We start from the raw sequence: 27,466 nt of genomic DNA on the forward strand, positions 1-27,466 counted from the left end.
ATGTGTGTGTGTCTTTATGTAACGTTAGGTCATTGCGATAGACTTTTTTGCTACATGTCAATAACTGCCACAGACAGTGAAGAGTGATGACACAGCTGTGGAAAGTTAAAGTTACTCCGTGTATATCGCCTCGATTTAAGAGAATGGGAGTTGAGCGTTCCTCAACTACTTTGTGAGTTGCATCAAGATTATAAAGTTATTAGTAACATCAATGGTTTTGTTGGTGAGAAATGTCAATGATGATTATTGACTGAATAAGTAATGTTGTCATCTCATCCATAGTGATATTAGATTGTATATCCGAAGAGAATGGTCACATATGTTGTTTTTTTTAAATGGCATTGATCATTTAGATTAGACTAGAATGCAGTTGTGTATCCAGAATAGATTCTGACTGTATGCGTGTTCACAGCTGCACTCGGATCGGACAAACTTCCTGTATAAATTAAGACACCGCAGAGCCGGCTCAAAATATGTCTGGGAAAATGGACCACAATCCAGGAATGAGACATCAGTTATACTCTGAATTGTCCCATTATCCAAACTCTTACACCGAGAAGATTGAACGAATGCTAAATAAAAATAAAAAAAACTAGCTTGTGTAAGAGTTGGGATAATAGGACAATTAGGAGTAAAAATGCATTTCTCATCCCTGGATTGAGATACATCCAGCTCTGCAGAAGCTTGTCTGACCCGAGTGTAGCTGTTAGCAAGCATAGGGGTCTGAATCTATTCTGGATAGTAGTAGTGCAACATTGTCCTTATGTTGACATGTCCATGCATTAACCTGTGTCCCTCTACTCCCTCTGTATAATTAGACTAGATCATACTAAAAAATGTCAGTATGTTGCCTAGCCATATCTATGACTCGTCGCTTTTTAAGTCCTAGATGTAGCTGTTATGTTGTTGACATTTCTATGCATTAACCTGTGTCCCTCTGTCCCTCTACTCCCTCTGTATAATTAGATTAGATCATACTAAAAAATGTCAGTATGTTGCCTAGCCATATCTATGACTCGTCGCTTTTTAAGTCCTAGATGTAGCTGTTATGTTGTTGGCATGTCCATGCATTAACCAGTGTTCCGCTGTCCCTCAGTATGCCCGGGTCTGGCTCCCAGATGCTGTGGAGGCATGGAAGCCAGCAGAGCTCACCAAGGACTACACTCCTGGAGACAGAGCTCTGTGTCTACAGCTGGAGGATGGCACAGTGAGAGAGGAGCTGGGTCTGGAGGGGTGGAGGGATGGGTCTGGAGGGGTGGAGGGATGGGTCTGGAGGGGTGGAGAGATGGGTCTGGAGGGGTGGAGAGATGGGTCTGGAGGGGTAGAGAGATGGGTCTGGAGGGGTGGAGGGATGGGTTCTGGGTCTGGAGGGGTGGAGAGGTGGGTTCTGGGTCTGGAGGGGTGGAGGGATGGGTCTGGAGGGGTAGAGAGATGGGTCTGGAGGGGTGGAGGGATGGGTTCTGGGTCTGGAGGGGTGGAGAGGTGGGTTCTGGGTCTGGAGGGGTGGAGGGATGGGTCTTGAGGGGTGGAGGGATGGGTCTGGAGGGGTGGAGGGATGGGTCTGGAGGGGTGGTGAGATGGGTTCTGGGTCTGGAGGGGTGGAGGGATGGGTCTGGAGGGGTGGAGGGATGGGTCTGGAGGGGTGGTGAGATGGGTCTGGAGGGGTGGTGAGATGGGTCTGGAGGGGTGGAGAGATGGGTCTGGAGGGGTGGTGAGATGGGTCTGGAGGGGTGGTGAGATGGGTCTGGAGGGGTGGAGAGATGGGTCTCTGGGTCTGGAGGAGTGGAGAGATGGGTCTGGAGGGGTGGAGAGATGGGTTCTGGGTCTGGAGGGGTGGAGTGATGGGTTCTGGGTCTGGAGGGGTGGTGAGATGGGTCTGCAGGGGTGGAGAGATGGGTTCTGGGTCTGGAGGGGTGGTGAGATGGGTCTGGAGGGGTGGTGAGATGGGTTCTGGGTCTGGAGGGGTGGTGAGATGGGTCTGGAGGGGTGGTGAGATGGGTCTGGAGGAGTGGAGAGATGGGTCTGGAGGGGTGGAGAGATGGGTCTGGAGGGGTGGAGAGATGGGTCTGGAGGGGTGGAGAGATGGGTCTGGAGGAGTGGAGAGATGGGTCTGGAGGGGTGGAGAGATGGGTCTGGAGGGGTGGAGAGATGGGTCTGGAGGGGTGGAGAGATGGGTCTGGAGGGGTGGAGAGATGGGTCTGGAGGGGTGGAGAGATGGGTCTGGAGGGGTGGAGAGATGTTCCTAAGTAGCCTAAACATGATATTTTTTTAGATCAAGCTAGATACAGGGACTGAAACGTAAGAGGACACATCACCCGCGGTGCTTTTACTCCAAACCTTTTTACTGTTGCACAGCAGCTGACGGTTCAAGTTGAGGCATGTAAATCCATGTACTTCAGGTATGGAAATAAGCCCAAGATGTTATCCGAGTGGTTGGGCAGAAGAGGATCAGCATTTCAACTCTCTATTTAATGGAAGCATGGAGGAGAGACTAATTACACTATAAGGAGTTCAGTATTTAATGGAAGCATGGAGGAGAGACTAATTACACTATAAGGAGTTCAGTATTTAATGGAAGCATGGAGGAGAGACTAATTACACTATAAGGAGTTCAGTATTTAATGGACACATGGAGGAGAGACTAATTACACTATAAGGAGTTCAGTATTTAATGGAAGCATGGAGGAGAGACTAATTACACTATAAGGAGTTCAGTATTTAATGGACACATGGAGGAGAGACTAATTACACTATAAGGAGTTCAATGCTGCAATATGTCACTTTTTTGGGGGGCGACCTGATGAAATTCACATAGAAATGTGAATTATAGATGTGTCATTCCCATTGAAAGCAAGTCTAAGAAGTGGTAGATATGTTCTATGTGCTCTATTTGTATTGTTTCTTGTTAAAAAAAAATGTCCGTTGGGTTTTCTACACCAGCTTCAAACAACTGAAAATACAATATTATTGGTGATGGAACATATATTTAACAGTGGTTTTAGACGGTACAATGATTCTCTACTACACTATACTTGCTTGTTTTGTTACATAAATTGAAATTAGGGGAACTATTAGAATTTTAGCAACCAGGAAATGGTGGAGTGGTTTCTGCATAGTGCCCTCTTTAATTAATTATAAGGCATACTGTATACAATTCCAATGTTGAATAAACAACCCATATTAGATACATTGCACCATCTGACATAAGCTTGCACTAATTTCCGGTGCTTGTCCAGTGAATATATATATATATATATATTTGTTATTGTTATTTTTGGGGTGTTGCTTTCATCTGATTGCGGTGTTTTCTTCCAGAACTTGGAACACAAGATCGACCCCCAGACCAATAGTTTACCCCCGCTAAGGAACCCTGATATCCTGGTGGGGGAGAATGACCTGACGGCTCTCAGCTACCTCCACGAACCAGCAGTTCTACACAACCTCAAAGTGCGCTTCGTGGAGTCCAAGATCATCTACACCTACTGTGGTAAAGACACACTCACACTCCCAAGATCATCTACACCTACTGTGGTAAAGACACACTCACACTCCATCTACACCTACTGTGGTAAAGACACACTCACACTCCCAAGATCATCTACACCTACTGTGGTAAAGACACACTCACACTCCATCTACACCTACTGTGGTAAAGACACACTCACACTCCCAAGATCATCTACACCTACTGTGGTAAAGACACACTCACACTCCATCTACACCTACTGTGGTAAAGACACACTCACACTACCAAGATCATCTACACCTACTGTGGTAAAGACACACTCACACTCCATCTACACCTACTGTGGTAAAGACACACTCACACTACCAAGATCATCTACACCTACTGTGGTTAAAGAGACACTCACACTCCCAAGATCATCTACACCTACTGTGGTAAAGACACACTCACACTCCATCTACACCTACTGTGGTAAAGACACACTCACACTCCATCTACACCTACTGTGGTAAAGACACACTCACACTCCATCTACACCTACTGCGGTAAAGACACACTCACACTCCATCTACACCTACTGCGGTAAAGACACACTCACACTCCCAAGTCCATCTACACCTACTGCGGTAAAGACACACTCACACTCCATCTACACCTACTGCGGTAAAGACACACTCACACTCCCAAGTCCATCTACACCTACTGTGGTTAAGACACACTCACACTCCATCTACACCTACTGTGGTAAAGTCACACTCACACTCCATCTACACCTACTGTGGTAAAGACACACTCACACTACCAAGATCATCTACACCTACTGTGGTAAAGACACACTCACACTCCATCTACACCTACTGTGGTAAAGACACACTCACACTACCAAGATCATCTACACCTACTGTGGTAAAGACACACTCACACTCCATCTACACCTACTGTGGTAAAGACACACTCACACTCCATCTACACCTACTGTGGTAAAGACACACTCACACTACCAAGATCATCTACACCTACTGTGGTAAAGACACACTCACACTCCATCTACACCTACTGTGGTAAAGACACACTCACACTACCAAGATCATCTACACCTACTGTGGTTAAAGAGACACTCACACTCCCAAGATCATCTACACCTACTGTGGTAAAGACACACTCACACTCCATCTACACCTACTGTGGTAAAGACACACTCACACTCCATCTACACCTACTGTGGTAAAGACACACTCACACTCCATCTACACCTACTGCGGTAAAGACACACTCACACTCCATCTACACCTACTGCGGTAAAGACACACTCACACTCCCAAGTCCATCTACACCTACTGCGGTAAAGACACACTCACACTCCATCTACACCTACTGCGGTAAAGACACACTCACACTCCCAAGTCCATCTACACCTACTGTGGTTAAGACACACTCACACTCCATCTACACCTACTGTGGTAAAGACACACTCACACTCCATCTACACCTACTGCGGTAAAGACACACTCACACTCCCAAGTCCATCTACACCTACTGCGGTAAAGACACACTCACACTCCATCTACACCTACTGTGGTAAAGACACACTCACACTCCATCTACACCTACTGCGGTAAAGACACACTCACACTCCCAAGATCATCTACACCTACTGTGGTAAAGAGACACTCACACTACCAAGATCATCTACACCTACTGTGGTAAAGACACACTCACACTCCATCTACACCTACTGTGGTAAAGACACACTCACACTCCATCTACACCTACTGTGGTAAAGAAACACTCACACTCCCAAGATCATCTACACCTACTGTGGTAAAGTCACACTCACACTCCAAAGATCATCTATACCTACTGTGGTAAAGACACACTCACACTCCATCTATACCTACTGTGGTAAAGACACACTCACACTCCCAAGATCATCTACACCTACTGTGGTAAAGACACACTCACACTCCCAAGATCATCTACACCTACTGTGGTAAAGACACACTCACACTCCCAAGTCCATCTACACCTACTGTGGTAAAGACACACTCACACTCCATCTACACCTACTGTGGTAAAGACACACTCACACTCCCAAGTCCATCTACACCTACTGCGGTAAAGACACACTCACACTCCATCTACACCTACTGTGGTAAAGACACACTCACACTCCCAAGTCCATCTACACCTACTGCGGTAAAGACACACTCACACTCCCAAGATCATCTACACCTACTGTGGTAAAGACACACTCACACTCCCAAGATCATCTACACCTACTGTGGTAAAGACACACTCACACTCCAAAGATCATCTATACCTACTGTGGTAAAGACACACTCACACTCCCAAGATCATCTACACCTACTGTGGTAAAGACACACTCACACTCCAAAGATCATCTATACCTACTGTGGTAAAGACACACTCCCAAGATCATCTACACCTACTGTGGTAAAGACACACTCACACTCCAAAGATCATCTATACCTACTGTGGTAAAGACACACTCCCAAGATCATCTACACCTACTGTGGTAAAGACACACTCACACTCCAAAGATCATCTATACCTACTGTGGTAAAGACACACTCCCAAGATCATCTACACCTACTGTGGTAAAGACACACTCACACTCCAAAGATCATCTATACCTACTGTGGTAAAGACACACTCCCAAGATCATCTACACCTACTGTGGTAAAGACACACTCACACTCCCAAGTCCATCTACACCTACTGTGGTAAAGACACACTCACACTCCCAAGATCATCTACACCTACTGTGGTAAAGACACACTCACACTCCATCTACACCTACTGTGGTAAAGACACACTCACACTCCCAAGATCATCTACACCTACTGTGGTAAAGACACACTCACACTCCCAAGATCATCTATACCTACTGTGGTAAAGACACACTCACACTCCCAAGATCATCTACACCTACTGTGGTAAAGACACACTCACACTCCATCTACACCTACTGTGGTAAAGAAACACTCACACTCCCAAGATCATCTACACCTACTGTGGTAAAGACACACTCACACTCCCAAGATCATCTACACCTACTGCGGTAAAGAAACACTCACACTCCCAAGATCATCTACACCTACTGTGGTAAAGTCACACTCACACTCCATCTACACCTACTGTGGTAAAGACACACTCACACTCCATCTACACCTACTGTGGTAAAGACACACTCACACTCCATCTACACCTACTGTGGTAAAGACACACTCACACTCCCAAGATCATCTACACCTACTGTGGTAAAGACACACTCACACTCCCAAGATCATCTACACCTACTGCGGTAAAGAAACACTCACACTCCCAAGATCATCTACACCTACTGTGGTAAAGACACACTCACACTCCCAAGATCATCTACACCTACTGTGGTAAAGACACACTCACACTCCCAAGATCATCTACACCTACTGTGGTAAAGTCACACTCCCAAGATCATCTACACCTACTGTGGTAAAGACACACTCACACTCCCAAGATCATCTACACCTACTGTGGTAAAGTCACACTCCCAAGATCATCTACACCTACTGCGGTAAAGACACACTCACACTCCCAAGTCCATCTACACCTACTGCGGTAAAGACACACTCACACTCCCAAGTCCATCTACACCTACTGCGGTAAAGACACACTCACACTCCCAAGTCCATCTACACCTACTGTGGTAAAGTCACACTCCCAAGATCATCTACACCTACTGCGGTAAAGACACACTCACACTCCCAAGTCCATCTACACCTACTGCGGTAAAGACACACTCACACTCCCAAGTCCATCTACACCTACTGTGGTAAAGTCACACTCCCAAGATCATCTACACCTACTGTGGTAAAGACACACTCACACTCCCAAGTCCATCTACACCTACTGTGGTAAAGACACACTCACACTCCCAAGATCATCTACACCTACTGTGGTAAAGACACACTCACACTCCCAAGTCCATCTACACCTACTGTGGTAAAGACACACTCCCAAGTCCATCTACACCTACTGTGGTAAAGACACACTCCCAAGTCCATCTACACCTACTGTGGTAAAGACACACTCCCAAGTTCATCTACACCTACTGCGGTAAAGACACACTCACACTCCCAAGTCCATCTACACGTGTTGCAGGTAAAAACTAAAGCCTTTAACTCTGTTCTGGTGACTCACTGTAGACTTTGGAGTCCCGTTCACAGGACTGTGCGTTCCGTTCGAGGTAATATAGATAGTGTCGATCATATATTCAGAAGTCCTGACATTCTGACCTACCGTTCAGAATGTTCTACCTAAATATGCTTCTTTTAACCGCTGTAAATATGCAATTGTGGTGGAGCTGCAGAGTTTTTTATCGGGAAATTTCATGTGGAAATTAGATCATTGTTGTCATTGTTGTTATTTCTGTATCTGGCAAAATATTTGTTCTTAACTGCTATCAGACCTGGGCTATTTGAAATGTTTGAAATTCTCTCTGTGTGTGTGTGTGTGTGTGTGTGTGTGTGTGTGTGTGTGTGTGTGTGTGTGTGTGTGTGTGTGTGTGTGTGTGTGTGTGTGTGTGTGTGTGTGTGTGTGTGTGTGTGTGTGTGTGTGTGTGTGTGTGTGTGTGTGTTGATACATCATGTCACTGATTCGTTAATGTGAATTCATTCAGGCATCGTGTTGGTTGCTATCAACCCCTATGAGAGCATACCCATCTATGACCATGACATCATCAACGCCTACAGTGGACAGAACATGGGCGACATGGATCCTCACATCTTCGCTGTGGCAGAGGAGGCTTACAAACAGATGGCCAGGTCTGTCAATCACTCAGCTCAATGCTTTGTCCTTGCTTCCTTCCTCTCTTGACGTGATTGGACAGGTCTCCATCACGTGACTTTCAGCTGTCCGTCCAGTCATGCAACATCAGTGATTACTTCAAGGATGGCTGTTCTATCCTCTTCTTCTTCTTCTTCTAGAGATCAGAGGAACCAGTCTATCATAGTGAGTGGGGAGTCTGGGGCTGGTAAGACAGTCTCTGCTAAGTATGCCATGAGGTACTTTGCTACGGTCAGCGGGTCCTCCAGCGAGGCTAATGTGGAGGAGAGAGTGCTGGCCTCCAGCCCCATCATGGAGGTAAAGAGACCACCGGTCTGTCTTTCAATTCAGTAAACTTTATTGATCCTAGAAGGGCAATCGTTGTTGTAAGTCAAAGGCAAAAATGTTGTGAAGTTTTCAGATAGAGCTGACTACACGTCAATGACATGTTTGTTTCTACAGGATATACAGTATATCTATCGGAAGGTTTTGCTCTGCAGAACATGGCCCACATCTACTTGTCTGTAGCCAACTACCCAAATGATACCCGGAGCTCGTTCACTCTGGGGTTTTTTCTCCCCCCTCTAGGCCATCGGGAATGCAAAGACGACTAGAAACGACAACAGCAGTCGCTTTGGGAAGTACATCGAGATTGGATTCGACAAAAACTATCACATCATCGGGGCTAACATGAGAACGTACTTGCTGGAGAAATCTAGAGTGGTGTTTCAGGTGAGATCCAATACGTGGACTGTATTTGGTATGGCTGGAGTTCAGGGTGTGTTCTTTAGGGCAAACCCTAGCTAACTGGTTCATACCTACTCAACATTACCTCATTTATAAGTTTCTCATCTGTAAAAAAATAAATAATAATAATAATAATAATAATAGTTATTCACTGCATGTTGACTGGGGAGCCTGGGTTTTGCTACAGCTGTCCTCGTTCCTCTTCGTCCTAATGAATTATGGGGCTTTACGATTTTCTAACAAACACATTCCTGAAGAGAAAGAGGTAGTGTGCCACTGGCCCAGTCTGTCTTATTTTTAAAACTCAATTTGATTATACACTTTGTTGTCTTTGCAGGCTACCGAGGAGAGGAATTACCATATATTCTACCAACTGTGTGCCTCCTCACACCTTCCTGAGTTCAAACCTCTCCAGTTAGGTATGGTGTGTTGGTACCATGTTTTAAGAGCGTAAATAAAATATCCCAGAAATGTTCCATGCGCACAAAAAAAATACTAATTTCTCTCAAATGTTCTGCACAAATTTGTTTACATCAATGTTCGTGAGCATTTGTCAGGTGTGGCATATCAAGAAGCTGATTAAACAGCACGATCATTACACAGGTGCACCTTGTGCTGGGGGACAAATCTTGTCACACAATACAATGCCACAGATGTGTCAATTTGAGAGCTCATGCAATTGGCATGCTGACTACAGGAATGTCCACCAGAGCTGTTGCCAGAGAATTTCATGTTAATTTCTCTACCATAAGCCGCCTCCAACGTTGTTTTAGAGAATTTAGCAGTACGTCCCACTGGCCTCCCAACCACAGACTACATGTATGGCGTCGTGTGGCTGAGCGGTTTGCTGATGTCAGCGTTGTGAACAGAGAGCCCCATGGTAGCGGTGGGGTTATGGTATGGGAAGGCATAAGCTACGGACAATGAACACAATTGCATTTTATCGATGGCAATTTGAATGCAGAGACGCCGTGACGAGATCCTGAGGCCCATTGTCGCGCAATTCATCCTCCACCATTATCTCATGTTTCAGCATGATAATGCACGGCCCCATGTCATAAGGATCTGTACACAATTCCTGGAAGCTGAAAAGGTCCCAGTTCTTCCATGGCCTGCAGACTCCCCAGACATGTCACCCATTGAGCATGTTTGGGATGCTCTGGATCGATGTGTACGGCAGCGTGTTCCAGTTCCCACCAATATCCAGCAACTTCCCACAGCCATTGAAGAGGAGTGGGACAACATTCCACAGGCCACAATCAACAGCCTGATCAACTCTATGTGAAGGAGATGTCGCGCTGCATGAGGCAAATGGTGATCACACCAGATACTGACTGGTTTTCTGATCCACGTCCCTATTATTATTATTTATTTTTTAAAGGTGTCTGTGACCAACAGATGCAGATTTTATATCTTTGTTCAGTATATATTATACACCAAGGCTCTCCAACCTTGTTCCTGACGACCTGCTGTCCTGCAGGTTTTTGCTTCAACCCTAATCTAGGGTTAGTTACACCTGGGGTTGGAGTGAAAGCCTACAGGAGGGTAGCTCTCCAGGAACAGGGTTGGAGTTAATACCTACAGGAGGGTAACTCTAGGAACAGGGTTGGAGTGAAAGCCTACAGGAGGGTAGCTCTCCAGGAACAGGGTTGGGCAGCCAAGTTATACATAAATATAAAATAGTATTCCTCTTGTTCTCTATAATCTTACCACTCATGCTTCCATCCAGAGCGTGGAATGCTGTTGTCACGGCAACAGAAAGTCATGCTTCCATCCAGAGCGTGGAATGCTGTTGTCACGGCAACAAAGTTGTGCACTCCATCCAGAGCGTGGAATGCTGTTGTCACGGCAACAGAAAGTCATGCTTCCATCCAGAGCGTGGAATGCTGTTGTCACGACAACAGAAAGTATGGCACTCCATCCAGAGCGTGGAATGCTGCTGTCACGGCAACAGAAAGGCATGCTTCCATCCAGAGCGTGGAATGCTGCTGTCACGGCAACAGAAAGTCGTGCACTCCATCCAGAGCGTGGAAAGCTGCTGTCACGGCAACAGAAAATCAAACCATTGTGAGCAGCTATTCCCATATGTATGAAAGGAACATGTTTCCACACAGAGTGGTTTGGATGGAATATCCTTAATGAAATGCATCCCAAACATAGCAAAAACCTGATCCCAGATCAGGTTGTCATGCTAACTCATTGCAGGCTCCGTAAACATGTTTGAATGATTGATTCATAGGAAATCTATGGCAGGTAGATGAAGTCTGTTGTTGTTGTGTATGGTTCCTGTCTGCAGGTAACGCTGATGATTTCCACTGTACCAACCAGGGAGGTAGCCCTGTCATAGAGGGAGTAGACGATGCCAAAGAGATGTGCAGCACCAGGAAGGCTTTCTCATTGTTGGGTGAGTTAGGATAATAGGGAAACACCCCCCAAATACTTACTTCCTGGTTGAGCCAGGTGGAGGGCCACACTAAACCTGTAGTCACTAGAGACGACACTAAAAGAGGCTCTTTTTTTTTTTCAGGAATCAATGAAACGTATCAAATGGATCTCTTCCAGATCCTGGCCGCTCTGCTTCACCTTGGCAACGTGGAGGTGGAAGAGAGATCGGCAGACAGCAGTACCATCCTGGCGAGTTCAAAACAAAACCTCTTGACTATGTCCCAAAAATGGCACCCTTTCCCCCATTTTAAAGCATGACATTTTCTAGCTCTATGGATCCTGGATAGGCATTGAAATTAGGGAGCTCCTTTAAGAATCTCTTATAACACGTTTGACTATTCTCACAGGGGCTGTCCTGCACATTTCCCTGGTTAGCGTAGAGCTATGCTGTACAAGGCATCACAGAGTGTAGCCTAAGGGGCTGTTGAAAGTACAACAATGCTGCCAATTCCATGTTGGTTTTGTATGGAATGCTGGCCCTTTTGTGTTCGGCCCAGTTTCCCGGACACTGATTTTGTTTAAGCCTAGTCCTGAACTAAAAAACACTCAATGGAAAATCTGAATTCTTCTTTCTTTTTTTTGGGCCACTGAATCTCCATTGAAAGTGCTATTTAGTCCAGGACTAAACTTTAATCTGTGTCCAGGAAACCAGCCCTTTGTCCCAAACGGATCATGTTGTGTTTTGTCCCAAACTGTTCATGTTGTGTTTTGTCCCAAACTGATCATGTTGTGTTTTGTCCCAAACTGATCATGTTGTGTTTTGTCCCAAACTGATCATGTTGTGTTTGTCCCAAACTGTTCATGTTGTGTTTTGTCCCAAACTGATCATGTTGTGTTTGTCCCAAACGGATCATGTTGTGTTTGTCCCAAACGGATCATGTTGTGTTTGTCCCAAACTGATCATGTTGTGTTTGTCCCAAACTGATCATGTTGTGTTTGTCCCAAACTGATCATGTTGTGTTTTGTCCCAAACTGATCATGTTGTGTTTGTCCCAAACTGATCATGTTGTGTTTGTCCCAAACTGATCATGTTGTGTTTTGTCCCAAACTGTCCATGTTGTGTTTGTCCCAAACTGATCATGTTGTGGTTTGTCCCAAACTGATCATGTTGTGTTTGTCCCAAACTGATCATGTTGTGTTTGTCCCAAACTGATCATGTTGTGTTTTGTCCCAAACTGTCCATGTTGTGTTTGTCCCAAACTGATCATGTTGTGTTTTGTCCCAAACTGTCCATGTTGTGTTTGTCCCAAACTGATCATGTTGTGGTTTGTCCCAAACTGATCATGTTGTGTTTGTCCCAAACTGATCATGTTGTGTTTGTCCCAAACTGATCATGTTGTGTTTTGTCCCAAACTGTCCATGTTGTGTTTGTCCCAAACTGATCATGTTGTGTTTTGTCCCAAACTGATCATGTTGTGTTTGTCCCAAACTGATCATGTTGTGTTTGTCCCAAACTGATCATGTTGTGTGTTGTTCCAAACTGATCATGTTGTGTTTGTCCCAAACTGATCATGTTGTGTTTGTCCCAAACTGATGTTCATGTTGTGTTTTGTCCCAAACTGATCATGTTGTGTTTGACCCAAACTGATCATGTTGTGTTTGTCCCAAACTGATCATGTTGTGTTTGTCCCAAACTGATGTTCATGTTGTGTTTGTCCCAAACTGATCATGTTGTGTTTGTCCCAAACTGATCATGTTGTGTGTTGTCCCAAACTGATCATGTTGTGTTTGTCCCAAACTGATCATGTTGTGTTTGTCCCAAACTGATCATGTTGTGTGTTGTTCCAAACTGATCATGTTGTGTTTGTCCCAAACTGATCATGTTGTGTTTGTCCCAAACTGATGTTCATGTTGTGTTTTGTCCCAAACTGATCATGTTGTGTTTGTCCCAAACTGATGTTCATGTTGTGTTTTGTCCCAAACTGATCATGTTGTGTTTGTCCCAAACTGATGTTCATGTTGTGTTTTGTCCCAAACTGATCATGTTGTGTTTGTCCCAAACTGATGTTCATGTTGTGTTTTGTCCCAAACTGATCATGTTGTGTTTGTCCCAAACTGATATTCATGTTGTGTTTTGTCCCAAACTGATCATGTTGTGTTTGTCCCAAACTGATGTTCATGTTGTGTTTTGTCCCAAACTGATCATGTTGTGTTTGTCCCAAACTGATGTTCATGTTGTGTTTTGTCCCAAACTGATCATGTTGTGTTTGTCCCAAACTGATGTTCATGTTGTGTTTTGTCCCAAACTGTTCATGTTGTGTTTCTCCCAAACTGATATTCATGTTGTGTTTTGTCCCAAACTGATGTTCATGTTGTGTTTTGTCCCAAACTGATCATGTTGTGTTTGTCCCAAACTGATATTCATGTTGTGTTTTGTCCCAAACTGATCATGTTGTGTTTGTCCCAAACTGATGTTCATGTTGTGTTTTGTCCCAAACTGATCATGTTGTGTTTGACCCAAACTGATCATGTTGTGTGTTGTCCCAAACTGTTCATGTTGTGTTTGTCCCAAACTGATCATGTTGTGTTTGTCCCAAACTGATCATGTTGTGTGTTGTCCCAAACTGTTCATGTTGTGTTTGTCCCAAACTGATCATGTTGTGTTTGTGGTGTTATATTATCATTATGTTAGTATATATTATTGTGTCTTTGCAGCCTGACAATACTCACCTGACGGTGTTCTGTGAGCTGATGGGCGTGGCCTACCAGGACATGTCTCATTGGCTGTGCCACAGAAAATTGAAGACTGCCACGGAGACCTACGTTAAGCCCCTCTCCAAAGTGCATGCGATCAACGCACGGGACGCGCTGGCCAAACACATCTACGCTAAACTCTTCAGCTGGATCGTAGACCACATCAATGAGGCTCTGCGCTCTGCTGTCAAACAGCACTCCTTCATTGGGGTTCTCGACATCTATGGGTGGGTGTGTGGTGGTGGTGGGGGGGGGGGTCAGTGATGTTTTCTGGTGTTTACATTGTGAATGTACACTGAGTGTACATAACATTAAGGACACCTTCCTAACCCTTTTGCCCTGAGAACAGCCTCCGTTCTGTCATGGAAAGAGCAGATGTTCTTAATGCTTTTGTCCGCTCAGTGTATAAATGGTCTCTTGACCGTAGTCATGTTTCCCCCCCAGGTTTGAAACGTTTCACATCAACAGCTTTGAGCAGTTCTGTATTAACTATGCCAACGAGAAGCTTCAACAGCAGTTTAACATGGTAGGTGTCTGTCTGTCTGTCTCTCTCTCTGTGTCTCTCTCTCTCTCTCTCTCTCTCTCTCTCTCTCTCTCTCTCTCTCTCTCTCTCTCTCTCTCTCTCTGTGTCTTTTACATCTCCTCAAGTACCTAGGGTATAGGGGCTAGGGCTTGATTTGGGATTTAGGCTTTTACATATCCTCAAGTACCTAGGGTATAGGGGCTAGGGCTTGATTTAGGCTTTTACATCTCAAGTACCTAGGGTATAGGGGCTAGGGCTTAATTTGGGATTTAGGCTTTTACATCTCCTCAAGTACCTAGGGTATAGGGGCTAGGGCTTGATTTGGGATTTAGGCTTTTACATCTCCTCAAGTACCTAGGGTATAGGGGCTAGGGCTTGATTTGGGATTTAGGCTTTTACATGTCAGCCGTTTGTCATACTTGTCTGTTTGAAACGTTAGGTCAGAGGTCAGCTTGTGTTCTCTCACTGCAGCATGTGTTCAAGCTGGAGCAGGAGGAGTACATGAAGGAGGATATTCCCTGGACTCTGATAGACTTCTATGATAACCATCCCTGTATCAACCTCATCGAGGCCAAGATGGGGGTCCTGGACCTGTTGGATGAGGAGTGCAAAGTAACACGAAATACACACACACACACACACACACTAATAATAATGATGATGGATGGTCCTAGAATGGATCCTTGTGGAACACCAAGACAAAAGGGAGGAGTTGACTTTGAAGTCTACTCCACACATACAGTGCCTTCAGAAAGTATTCATACCCCTTGACTTACTCCACATTTTGTTGTGTTACAGCCTGAATTTAATTATTATTATTATTTTTTTTCTTCTTCTCACCCATCTACACACAATAACCTGTAATGACATCACAGTACCCTGTAATGACATCACAGTACCCTGTAATGACATCACAGTACCCTGTAATGACATCACAGTACCCTGTAATGACATCGCAGTACCCTGTAATGACATCGCAGTACCCTGTAATGACATCACAGTACCCTGTAATGACATCACAGTACCCTGTAATGACATCACAGTACCCTGTAATGACATCACAGTACCCTGTAATGACATCACAGTACCCTGTAATGACATCACAGTACCTTGTAATGACATCACAGTACCCTGTAATGACATCACAGTACCCTGTAATGACATCACAGTACCCTGTAATGACATCACAGTACCCTGTAATGACATCACAGTACCTTGTAATGACATCACAGTACCCTGTAATGACATCACAGTACCCTGTAATGACATCACAGTACCTTGTAATGACATCACAGTACCCTGTAATGACATCACAGTACCCTGTAATGACATCACAGTACCCTGTAATGACATCACAGTACCTTGTAATGACATCACAGTACCCTGTAATGACATCACAGTACCCTGTAATGACATCACAGTACCTTGTAATGACATCACAGTACCCTGTAATGACATCACAGTACCCTGTAATGACATCACAGTACCCTGTAATGACATCACAGTACCCTGTAATGACATCACAGTACCCTGTAATGACATCACAGTACCCTGTAATGACATCACAGTACCCTGTAATGACATCACAGTACCCTGTAATGATATAAAAAGTGAACACATGTTTTTAGACATTTTTTGCACATTTATTGAAAATGTAATTTCTCTGAGTATTCACAGGCCAAGATGAGTCAATATTTTGTAGAAGCAAAGTTGGCAGTGATTTTTAGCTTTGAGTCATCTTGGGTATGTATACCATCTTTGCACATCTGAATTTGGGGATTTTCTCTTTGAAGTTAGATGGGGAGTGGCGGTGAAATGCAATCTTCAAGCCTTTCCACAGATTTAATGGGATTCAAGTCTGGGCCACTCAAGGACTTTCACATTGCTGTTCTGAAGCCATTCCAGCGTTGCTTTGGCTGAATGCTTGGTGTCATTATCCTGTAGGAATGTAAATCTTTACCTCCAGACTACGGTCGTTTGCTCTCTGAAGGTTCTCTTCAAGGATTTGCCTGTATTTGGCTCCATTCATTGTTCCCTCTATCCTTACCAGTCTCCTAGTCGCTGTCGCTGAAAAGCATGGGATGGTGTTAGATGGGTGATGAGCTGTGCCTGGTTTTCTCCAGTGATAGCTCTTTGCATTCTCAGGAGTGGCTTCCGTCTGGCCATTCTCCCATAAAGCCAAGATTGGGGAAGTGCTGTAGTGACTGTTGTCCTTCTGACAGGTCCTCCCATCTCAGCCAAGAAACTCTGTAGTTCTGTCAGAGAGGTCATTGGGTTGTTAGTCACCTCCCTGACCAAGGTCCTCCCAGACCAAGGTGCTCCCTGACCAAGGTGCTCCCTGACCAAGGTGCTCCCTGACCAAGGTGCTCCCTGACCAAGGTGCTCCCTGACCAAGGTGCTCCCTGACCAAGGTGCTCCCTGACCAAGGTTTCTTTCTAAATCATGTCTAAACGATGGAATTGTCCACAGGTGGACTCTAATCAAGTTGTAGTGACATCTCAAGGATGATCAATGGAAATTGGATGCAACTGAGCTCAATTTGGAGTCTCATAGCAAAGGGGGTATGAATACTTATGTAAATGAGATTTCTGTATTTCATTTTCAATCAATTTGCAAAAAAAACTTTGAAAAAACAAACATGTTTTCACTGTCGTTATGGGGTATTGTGTGTAGATGGGTGGGGGAGTATTTAAACCATGTTGAATTCAGGCTGTAACACAACAAAATGTGGAATAAGTCAAGGGGTATGAATACTTTCTGAAGGCATTGTACATACACACATATTTAGGATGTGAGTCAGGCTGATGTGTTAACTAACTTCTCCCCTTCCTTCCTCTCCTCCCTCCCTCAGATGCCCAAAGGCTCTGATGACACATGGGCTCAGAAACTTTACAACACCTTCCTGAAGAAAAGTGATCTTTTTGACAAACCTCGTATGTCCAACAAAGCCTTTATCATCCTCCACTTTGCAGACAAGGTACACAAGCATCCGTGTAAATTTAAAAATAAACAAAAAATGGTCATGTCAGACCTTCTATTTATGTATACGTTGACGTAGGCCATTGCCTGCTGTCTGACTGTAGGATGTGGTTTGTTGAGTGTAGGTGACTGACTGACTGAAATAGCTCTCCTCGTTTGAGCAGTACTAACCAAACCACTCCCGTTCTAGACTGAGGGTCAGGTTGAATATCTCATGTTATCTTCATCTTCTTATCATGAATTGACATGTTCCCTCTGTTTAACACGACCTTTTTGTCCCTAGGTGGAGTACCAGTGTGAGGGATTCCTGGAGAAGAATAAGGACACTGTCAATGAAGAGCAGATTACTGTGCTCAAGCTAAGCAAGGTTTGTTTGTTTATTTGTTTTGTTTGTTTATTTGTTTGTTTATTTATTATTATTTTTTCATATCAGTCAAACACGCAACCTTTCTTCCATCTTCCAGTCTGTAAATACCTTCTGTATACTAGTCTTCTGTAGAGGACCATCGTAGTGCCCTCGGGTTAACTAGTGTGATGTTTGAACTTGGAGAACACACCCAGCACAGAGCTGTAGCAACAAGTCTATGTTTAGATCTTGACAGACCGTTTTATGTCATGGAGAAACTGCCCCCTGGTGGTGAATACAGGTACCTCGTTCTTCTTCGTTTTATTAGTGCACTTTTCATTTGGTGACAAAACCACTGGAGAAAGAAAAACGTCACGGTTAGCAGACAAAGAACCAAAAGATTACAGTCGAGATGATACAAGAAATGGTCACAAACAACCGTTTAAAAAAACAACAACAACAACAGTTTCCTGTTCCTGTTTGAGACGTGTTTGACTCTTCCCTCCAGTTTGATCTGCTGTTGGAGCTGTTCAGCGACGAGGAGAAGCCTGCAGGCTCCCTGACCAGTCGCAGTAAGATGACACGGCCTGTTCAGGCTCAGAGAGACCACAAGAAGACCGTTGGAACGCAGGTGAGAGGGAGCTAGCAGAACAAGGCTAAAACATAATGGTGTTGTTTTTTAGATTCAGATTTCTTTGGAAGTTATAAAACACGCGTTGCCATGTTACAACCTTCTCAATGTAAATCTGATAGTTTTAGCATGACTAGCACTTTGCTACATTTAGATGAGCCTCAAAGCCTGGTTCCTCTCTAGGTTTATAATCTCCACCCCTCATAGCCTGGTTCCTCTCTAGGTTTATAATCTCCACCCCTCATAGCCTGGTTCCTCTCTAGGTTTATAATCTCCACCCCTCATAGCCTGGTTCCTCTCTAGGTTTATAATCTCCACCCCTCATAGCCTGGTTCCTCTCTAGGTTTCTAATCTCCACCCGGCACAGCCAGAAGAGGACTGGCCACCCCTCATAGCCTGGTTCCTCTCTAGGTTTCTAATCTCCACCCGGCACAGCCAGAAGAGGACTGGCCACCCCTCATAGCCTGGTTCCTCTCTAGGTTTCTAATCTCCACCCGGCACAGCCAGAAGAGGACTGGCCACCCCTCATAGCCTGGTTCCTCTCTAGGTTTCTAATCTCCACCCGGCACAGCCAGAAGAGGACTGGCCACCCCTCATAGCCTGGTTCCTCTCTAGGTTTCTAATCTCCACCCGGCACAGCCAGAAGAGGACTGGCCACCCCTCATAGCCTGGTTCCTCTCTAGGTTTCTAATCTCCACCCGGCACAGCCAGAAGAGGACTGGCCACCCCTCATAGCCTGGTTCCTCTCTAGGTTTCTAATCTCCACCCGGCACAGCCAGAAGAGGACTGGCCACCCCTCATAGCCTGGTTCCTCTCTAGGTTTCTAATCTCCACCCGGCACAGCCAGAAGAGGACTGGCCACCCCTCATAGCCTGGTTCCTCTCTAGGTTTATAATCTCCACCCGGCACAGCCAGAAGAGGACTGGCCATCCCTCATAGCCTGGTTCCTCTCTAGGTTTCTAATCTCCACCCGGCACAGCCAGAAGAGGACTGGCCACCCCTCATAGCCTGGTTCCTCTCTAGGTTTCTTCCTAGGTTTTGGCCTTTCTAGGGAGTTTTTCCTAGCCACTGTGCTTCTACACCTGCATTGCTTGCTGTTTGGGGGTTTTAGGCTCGGTTTCTGTACAGCACTTTGAGATATCAGCTGATGTACGAAGGGCTTTATAAATTGATTTGATTTTACCCTTTGTCTCGCCCCTCTCCTCAGTTTCGTAACTCTCTACATCTGCTGATGGAGACTCTGAACGGAACTACCCCTCACTATGTACGCTGCATCAAGCCCAACGACCTCAAATCCCCATTCATGTGAGTCTGCCCCCACACTCCTTTACCTTTAGGTTATGTTCATTAGGCACCAAACGGAGAAGAACAGGATGAAATAGCAAGGGACTATCTGGAGTTGTCCAATCAGAAATGTTCATTTTTGTTTTCAAAAACGTTTTTAATTATTTTTTTTTAAAGTGATGTTCCCTAATAAATATGACATAGTTATTATCGTTTTGTAGCCCCCTGGGAAAGAGAGGGTAAAAATCTGTCACCAATATGTTGATTCACAACGTTGTTTCAACATATTGTGACATTAATCTACGTGGAAAATACATTGGATTTGAAAAAAAGTCATCAACGTTTTGAGGATGAAATTTCAACCACGTGATTGTCATGGTAACCACTTTTCAACTGACAAAAACCTTGTATAAAATACAGTGGGGCAAAATACTTATTTTCCACCATCATTTGCAAATAAATTCATAAAAAATCCTACAATGTGATTTTCTGGATTTTTTTTTCTCATTTTGTCTGTCATAGTTGAAGTGTACCTATGATGAAAATTACAGGCCTCTCTCATCTTTTTAAGGGGGAGAACTTGCACAATTGGTGGCTGACTAAATACTTTTTTGCCCCACTGTATGTTGAATTTGTACCTTTTGAAACAATTTGTACCATCTTCAACATTATATCCACTATCAGAACAAAAACAATAGGATGGGCAGCATCTCCAACTGGAGAATTGATCCATCTACAGCACCTCCTACTGGAGATTTGATGTATCTACAGCACCTCCTACTGGAGAGTTGATGTATCTACAGCACCTCCTACTGGAGAGATGATGTATCTACAGCACCTCCTACTGGAGATTTGATGTATCTACAGCACCTCCTACAGGAGAGTTGATGTATCTACAGCACCTCCTACTGGAGAGTTGATGTATCTACAGCACCTCCTACTGGAGAGATGATGTATCTACAGCACCTCCTACTGGAGATTTGATGTATCTACAGCACCTCCTACAGGAGAGTTGATGTATCTACAGCACCTCCTACTGGAGAGTTGATGTGTCTACAGCACCTCCTACAGGAGAGTTGATGTGTCTACAGTACCTCCTACAGGAGAGTTGATCTATATACAGCACCTCCTACTGGAGAGATTATCTATATACAGCACCTCCTACTGGAGAGATGATCTATATACAGCACCTCCTACTGGAGATATGATCTATATACAGCACCTCCTACTGGAGATATGATCTATATACAGCACCTCCTACTGGAGAGATGATCTATCTACAGCACCACCTACTTGAGAGATGATCTATCTACAGCACCTCCTACTGGAGAGATGATGTATCTACAGCACCTCCTACTGGAGAGATGATGTATCTACAGCACCTCCTACTGGAGAGATGATGTATCTACAGCACCTCCTACTGGATGATCTATATACAGCTATCCCCTTGGTCAACCATCCAGGGTTTTAACCAAGCCCAGCACTGCTCTGTTATTTGTCACTGACCACTACCAATGTGAGAATGATTGTGAGATCGTTTAAGAACTAACTAAATTCATTGTTGCTATTGGAAGTAATTCCAAAGGGTAGGTTTAACAGAGGAAATGACATGTCACTGTACTTTATCGCTCATATATCACCAATTAGACTCTTTTACAAAGCATTCACAAAGTCATCAACAGCCATTGTTTTAATTCAACCCAGAGTTCAACTAAACATATACATACATATCAATTAGGCCTAGGGTTTCAAACTTCTGTTGATTTCTAATTTAATCTTCAAATGAATGATTCGTGTGTTGGATTAACGTCTCCATTTTTAACCAAAAATCAAAGTTAAAGAATAGGACAAAATCAAACCAAATCAAACCTTCAAATGTACTTTAAATAAAGTTGATTTTCAATTCGTTCTGTTCTTTTAACTTTTCTTTTGGGGGGGGGGGGGGGGGGGGGGGGGGTTGAGATGGAGATGTGAATCCAACATATGAATAATTAATTTGTAGACAAACTGGAATTAAAACTGGGATTAAAGCCAGTCTGGAATTAAAACTGGAATTAAAGTCAGATACACAAAAGATACATAGCCTTTAAATGTTGATATTTGGTTGCGTTGTCAACCAAACACAACATCACTTTTCTAGCCTGTAATCAAACCCCAAATGCTGATGCTCCAGATACTCAACTAGTCTAAAGAAGGCCAGTTTTATTGCTTCTTTAATAAGACCAACAGTTTTCAGCTATGCTAACATAATTGCAAAAGGGTTTTCTAATGATCAATTAGCCTTTTAAAATGATAAACTTGGATAAACACAACGTGCCATTGGAACACAGGCCTGATGGTTGCTGATAATGGGCCTCTGTACGCCTATGTAGATATTCCATTTAAAAAAATCAGCCGTTTCCAGCTACAATAGTCATTTACAACATTAGTGCGGCTAGGTTGGGTTGTGTATCGGAGGACGCATGACTTTCAACCTTCGTCTCTCCCGAGCCCGTACGGGAGTTGTAGCGATGAGACAAGATAGTAGCTACCACAACAATTGGATACCACGAAATTGGGGAGAAAAAGGGATAAAAAAAAAACGACAACAACAAAAAACATGAACAACTGTATTTCTGATAAATTTGATGTTATTTTAATGGACCAAAAAAATTTGCTTTTCTTTCAAAAACAAGGACATTTCCTTTGAACGGTATTGTACATACCAGTCAACAGCTTGAACACACCTACTCAGTCCATGGTTTTTATTGATTTGTACTATGTTCTACATTGTAGAATAATAGTGAAGACATCAAAACTATCAAATAAAACATATGGAATCATGGTTAAATAAGTGCTCAGCATATGTGGGAACTCCTTCAAAACGGTTGGAAAAGGATTCCAGGTGACTACCTCATGTAGCTGGTTGAGAGAATGGCAAGAGTGTGCAAAGCTGTCCTCGAGGCAAGGGGTGGCTACTTTGAAGAATCTCAAATATATTTAGATATTTTTTTAACACTTTTATTGGTTACTACATGATTCCATATGTGTTATTCCACCAATCAGGCCTTTATGGTAGAGTGGCCAGACGAAGCCACTCCTCAGTAAAAGGCACATGACAGTCTGCCTGGAGTTTGCCAAAAGGCACCTAAAGACTCTCAGACCATGAGAAACAAGATTGTCTGGACTGATGAAACCAAGATTGAACTCTTTGGCCTGAATGCCAAGCATCACGTCTGGAGGAAACCTGGCACCATCCCTAAGGTGAAGCATGGTGGTGGCAGCATCATGCTGTGGGGATGTTTTTCAGCGGCAGGGACTGGGGGACTATTCAGGATCGAAGATGAACCGAGCAAAGTACAGAGAGATCCTTGATGAAAACCTGCTCCAGAGCACTCAGGACCTCAGACTGGGGTGAAGGTTCACCTTCCAACAGGACAACAACCCTAAGCACACAGCCAAGACAACGCAGGAGTGGCTTTGGGACAAGTCTCTCAATGTCTTTGAGTGGCCCAGCCAGAGCCTGGACTTCAACCCGATCGAACATCTCTGGAGAGACCTGAAAATAGCTGTGCAGCAACGCTCCCCATCCAACCTGACAGAGCTTGAGAGGATCTGCAGAGAAGAACGGGAGAAACTCCCCAAATACAGGTGTGCCAAGCTTGTAGCATCATACCCAAGAAGACTCAAGGCTGTAATCACTGCCAAAAGGTGCTTCAACAAAGTACTGAGTAAAGGGTCTGAATACTTATATTAATTATTTAAAAATAGTTTTAATACATTTGCTTCGTCATTGTGGGGTATGGTGTGTAGATTAATTAGGGGGAACTTAATTTCTTTTAGAATAAGGCTGTAACGTAACAAAATGTGGAAAAGGGGTCTGAATACTTTCTGAATGCTCTGTATGTATGTTGTCTTTGTAATAGGATGGACCCCATGAGGGCAGTACAGCAGTTACGGGCTTGTGGAGTCCTGGAAACCATCCGCATCTCAGCAGCAGGCTTCCCATCCAGGTACAGCAACACCAACGACAACACCAATACCAGCACCACCAACAGCACCAACAACACCACCACCAACAGCACCAACAACAGCACCACCAACAGCACCAACAACACCACCAACAGCACCAACAACACCACCACCAACAACAACAACACCAACACCACCAACAACACCACCACCAACACCAACACCACCAACAACACCAACACCACCACCAACAGCACCACCACAACAGCACCACCAACACCACCAACAACAACAACACCACCACCAACACCACCACCAACAGCACCACCAATAGCACCACCAACAACACCACCAACAGCACCACCACCAACAGCACACCAACAACAACACCAACAACAACACCAACAACAACACCAACAACAGCACCACCAACAGCACCAACAACACCACCAACAACACCACCACCAACAACACCACCAACAACACCACCAACAGCACCACCAACAACAGCAGCAACGTCACCCTGCCCTTTGGCGCTGATTTAGCCAGCTCTAAAAGGAACTCTCACATAACATATACACAAGCATTCAACTTTCTCTCTACACACACACACACACACACACACACACACACACACACACACACACACACACACACGTCACAAAGTGTTACCACAGCATGTTCCCGTAACAACAGAATCAGGAGCATATGTTCCTCACCTCACCTGTACCTGTGGACAGGTGGACCTACCAGGAGTTCTTCAACCGGTACCGGGTTCTGATGAAACTGAAGGACATTCTCTCAGACAGGAAGCAGACCTGCAGGAACGTCCTGGAGAAATGGGTTCAGGTAGGAAGTGTCAGGGGTTAGAGGTCAGGCCTTAGGGTTCAGGAATTGACCTGACTTGGAGAGATGGGTCACAGTAGGGACAGAGTGTATAAAATATATAAATGGATATATCTTACCATGGCATGTGAACAGCTTTACCATACTGGCCTAAACTCCTCTACCCAGAACCGTACTAGGGTGTCGACCAAGAACTGGTCATATCCATCATACCACAACCCTAGATCCTCCTTCATTTCTGTTTAAAAGGTTAGGCGTATCTTTATGCAATGCATCCCTCTCTCCTGATTACAATCAAAGACTCTCACCTTCACTATACTCCACCTCCTTCCATACTGGGTGAGTGGATTCATATAGCCCTCTCTCTCCGTATGAGCTATGACCTGTGTCCACGATCAATATGGGAACCTGCACCGATACATGCCATAATTCCACACACAAACTGTCTACTTCAATTACTTCCATCCAGTTTGTATCCAGACTGGATACAAAGGTAGCATAGATATCGAACAAACAATGGTTAAATCAAATCAAATGTATTTATATAGCCCTTCGTACATCAGCTGATATCTCAAAGTGCTGTACAGAAACCCAGCCTAAAACCCCAAACAGCAAGCAATGCAGGTGTAGAAGCACAGTGGCTAGGAAAAACTCCCTAGAAAGGCCAGAACCTAGGAAGAAACCTAGAGAGGAACCAGGCTATGTGGGGTGGCCAGTCCTCTTCTGGCTGTGCCGGGTGGAGATTATAACAAAACATGGTCAAGATGTTCAAATGTTCATAGATGACCAACAGGAGATTAGAACAGAACATGACCAAGATGTTCAAATGTTCATAGATGACCAACAGGAGATTAGAACAGAACATGACCAAGATGTTCAAATGTTCATAGATGACCAACAGGAGATTAGAACAGAACATGACCAAGATGTTCAAATGTTCATAGATGACCAACAGGAGATTAGAACAGAACATGACCAAGATGTTCAAATGTTCATAAATGACCAACAGGAGATTAGAACAGAACATGACCAAGATGTTCAAATGTTCATAGATGACCAACAGGAGATTAGAACAGAACATGACCAAGATGTTCAAATGTTCATAGATGATCAACAGGAGATTAGAACAGAACATGACCAAGATGTTCAAATGTTCATAGATGACCAACAGGAGATTAGAACAGAACATGACCAAGATGTTCAAATGTTCATAGATGACCAACAGGAGATTAGAACAGAACATGACCAAGATGTTCAAATGTTCATAGATGACCAACAGGAGATTAGAACAGAACATGACCAAGATGTTCAAATGTTCATAGATGACCAACAGGAGATTAGAACAGAACATGACCAAGATGTTCAAATGTTCATAGATGACCAACAGGAGATTAGAACAGAACATGACCAAGATGTTCAAATGTTCATAGATGACCAACAGGAGATTAGAACAGAACATGACCAAGATGTTCAAATGTTCATAGATGACCAACAGGAGATTAGAACAGAACATGACCAAGATGTTCAAATGTTCATAGATGACCAACAGGAGATTAGAACAGAACATGACCAAGATGTTCAAATGTTCATAGATGACCAACAGGAGATTAGAACAGAACATGACCAAGATGTTCAAATGTTCATAGATGACCAACAGGAGATTAGAACAGAACATGACCAAGATGTTCAAATGTTCATAGATGACCAACAGGAGATTAGAACAGAACATTACCAAGATGTTCAAATGTTCATAGATGGCCAACAGGAGATTAGAACAGAACATGACCAAGATGTTCAAATGTTCATAGATGACCAACAGGAGATGAGAACAGAACATGACCAAGATGTTCAAATGTTCATAGATGACCAACATGGTCAAATAATAATAAGTCTACTAAAATGCTCAACAACCCTCTTATCTCCAAGGACCAGGACAAATACCAGTTTGGAAAGAGCAAGATCTTCTTCAGGGCGGGTCAGGTGGCCTATCTAGAGAAGCTGCGTTCTGATAAACTGAAGAAGGCGTGCGTTCGTATCCAGAAGACGATCAGATGTTGGCTGACCAGGAAGAGGTATCTCCGTATGAGACAAGCTGCCATCACCATACAGAAAAACACACGAGGTTACCAGGCGCGCTGGTGAGTGGAGAGACTACAACCTCACAGGGTTTCATTATATACCTATACATTTCATTTATATACCTTCCAGACAGGGAAAGCCAGGGAATGTAATCGATGTACGTACAGTATCGAATCATTATTTTACTGTAATTTGTCCCCACATTGCTTTTCCCACTGTGTGTAGGTTTCCACTAGTTCCCACAACCACATAGTCAAAATTGACTATATTGGAAAAATTCATTTAGGCAGTTTAGGCATAAGGTTAGCAGTGTGGTTAGGATTACGTTTAAAATCACATTTTGTAGAAGTAGGCATGGGGTATGACTGTGGCTGTGGTACCTAGTGACGACTCCGTATGTGTGTCATGAACATTCTAATCTGTAGACCTGAAAAGTCCTGGAATTAGTCGTGTCTAAAGAGTGGGAACCCTGATCATTAATAGAGTCAGACATCTGGCCTTTAGGTGTATTATCTCTGACTCTCTCACTCCCCCTCACCTCTCTCTCTCTCCTCTCTTGTCTCTCTCTCCCTCTCTCTCTCCTCTCTTCTCTCTCTCTCTCTCTCTCTCTCTCTCTCTCTCTCTCTCTCTCTCTCTCTCACCTTCTCT

The 27,466-nt window shown here is 44.1% G+C and overlaps 1 protein-coding gene across 2 annotated transcripts in view; it reads left to right on the plus strand.

The window, feature by feature from the left end:
• The window catches only part of LOC110500932 (unconventional myosin-Va), a 46,062-nt gene that overhangs the window by 328 nt on the left and 18,268 nt on the right, over positions 1 to 27,466 (plus strand). The window contains exons 2-19 of one of the 2 annotated variants that reach the window (XM_036960820.1): positions 1,097 to 1,207; positions 3,316 to 3,487; positions 8,148 to 8,292; positions 8,455 to 8,611; positions 8,882 to 9,025; positions 9,378 to 9,459; positions 11,337 to 11,444; positions 11,568 to 11,674; positions 14,141 to 14,406; positions 14,624 to 14,705; positions 15,174 to 15,314; positions 17,554 to 17,679; positions 17,965 to 18,048; positions 18,536 to 18,658; positions 19,866 to 19,963; positions 23,848 to 23,934; positions 24,634 to 24,742; positions 26,666 to 26,877. In XM_036960820.1, coding sequence (XP_036816715.1) covers positions 1,097 to 1,207; positions 3,316 to 3,487; positions 8,148 to 8,292; positions 8,455 to 8,611; positions 8,882 to 9,025; positions 9,378 to 9,459; positions 11,337 to 11,444; positions 11,568 to 11,674; positions 14,141 to 14,406; positions 14,624 to 14,705; positions 15,174 to 15,314; positions 17,554 to 17,679; positions 17,965 to 18,048; positions 18,536 to 18,658; positions 19,866 to 19,963; positions 23,848 to 23,934; positions 24,634 to 24,742; positions 26,666 to 26,877 — 2,354 coding nt within the window. Of the gene's footprint in view, positions 1 to 1,096; positions 1,208 to 3,315; positions 3,488 to 7,276; positions 7,340 to 8,147; positions 8,293 to 8,454; positions 8,612 to 8,881; positions 9,026 to 9,377; positions 9,460 to 11,336; positions 11,445 to 11,567; positions 11,675 to 14,140; positions 14,407 to 14,623; positions 14,706 to 15,173; positions 15,315 to 17,553; positions 17,680 to 17,964; positions 18,049 to 18,535; positions 18,659 to 19,865; positions 19,964 to 23,847; positions 23,935 to 24,633; positions 24,743 to 26,665; positions 26,878 to 27,466 lie in introns of those variants that run through there. The other variant, XM_036960824.1, reaches the window with a different exon arrangement.

The sequence above is a fragment of the Oncorhynchus mykiss genome, chromosome 2, assembly GCF_013265735.2.
Source record: "Oncorhynchus mykiss isolate Arlee chromosome 2, USDA_OmykA_1.1, whole genome shotgun sequence".
In the NCBI taxonomy this organism is placed as follows: domain Eukaryota; kingdom Metazoa; phylum Chordata; class Actinopteri; order Salmoniformes; family Salmonidae; genus Oncorhynchus; species Oncorhynchus mykiss.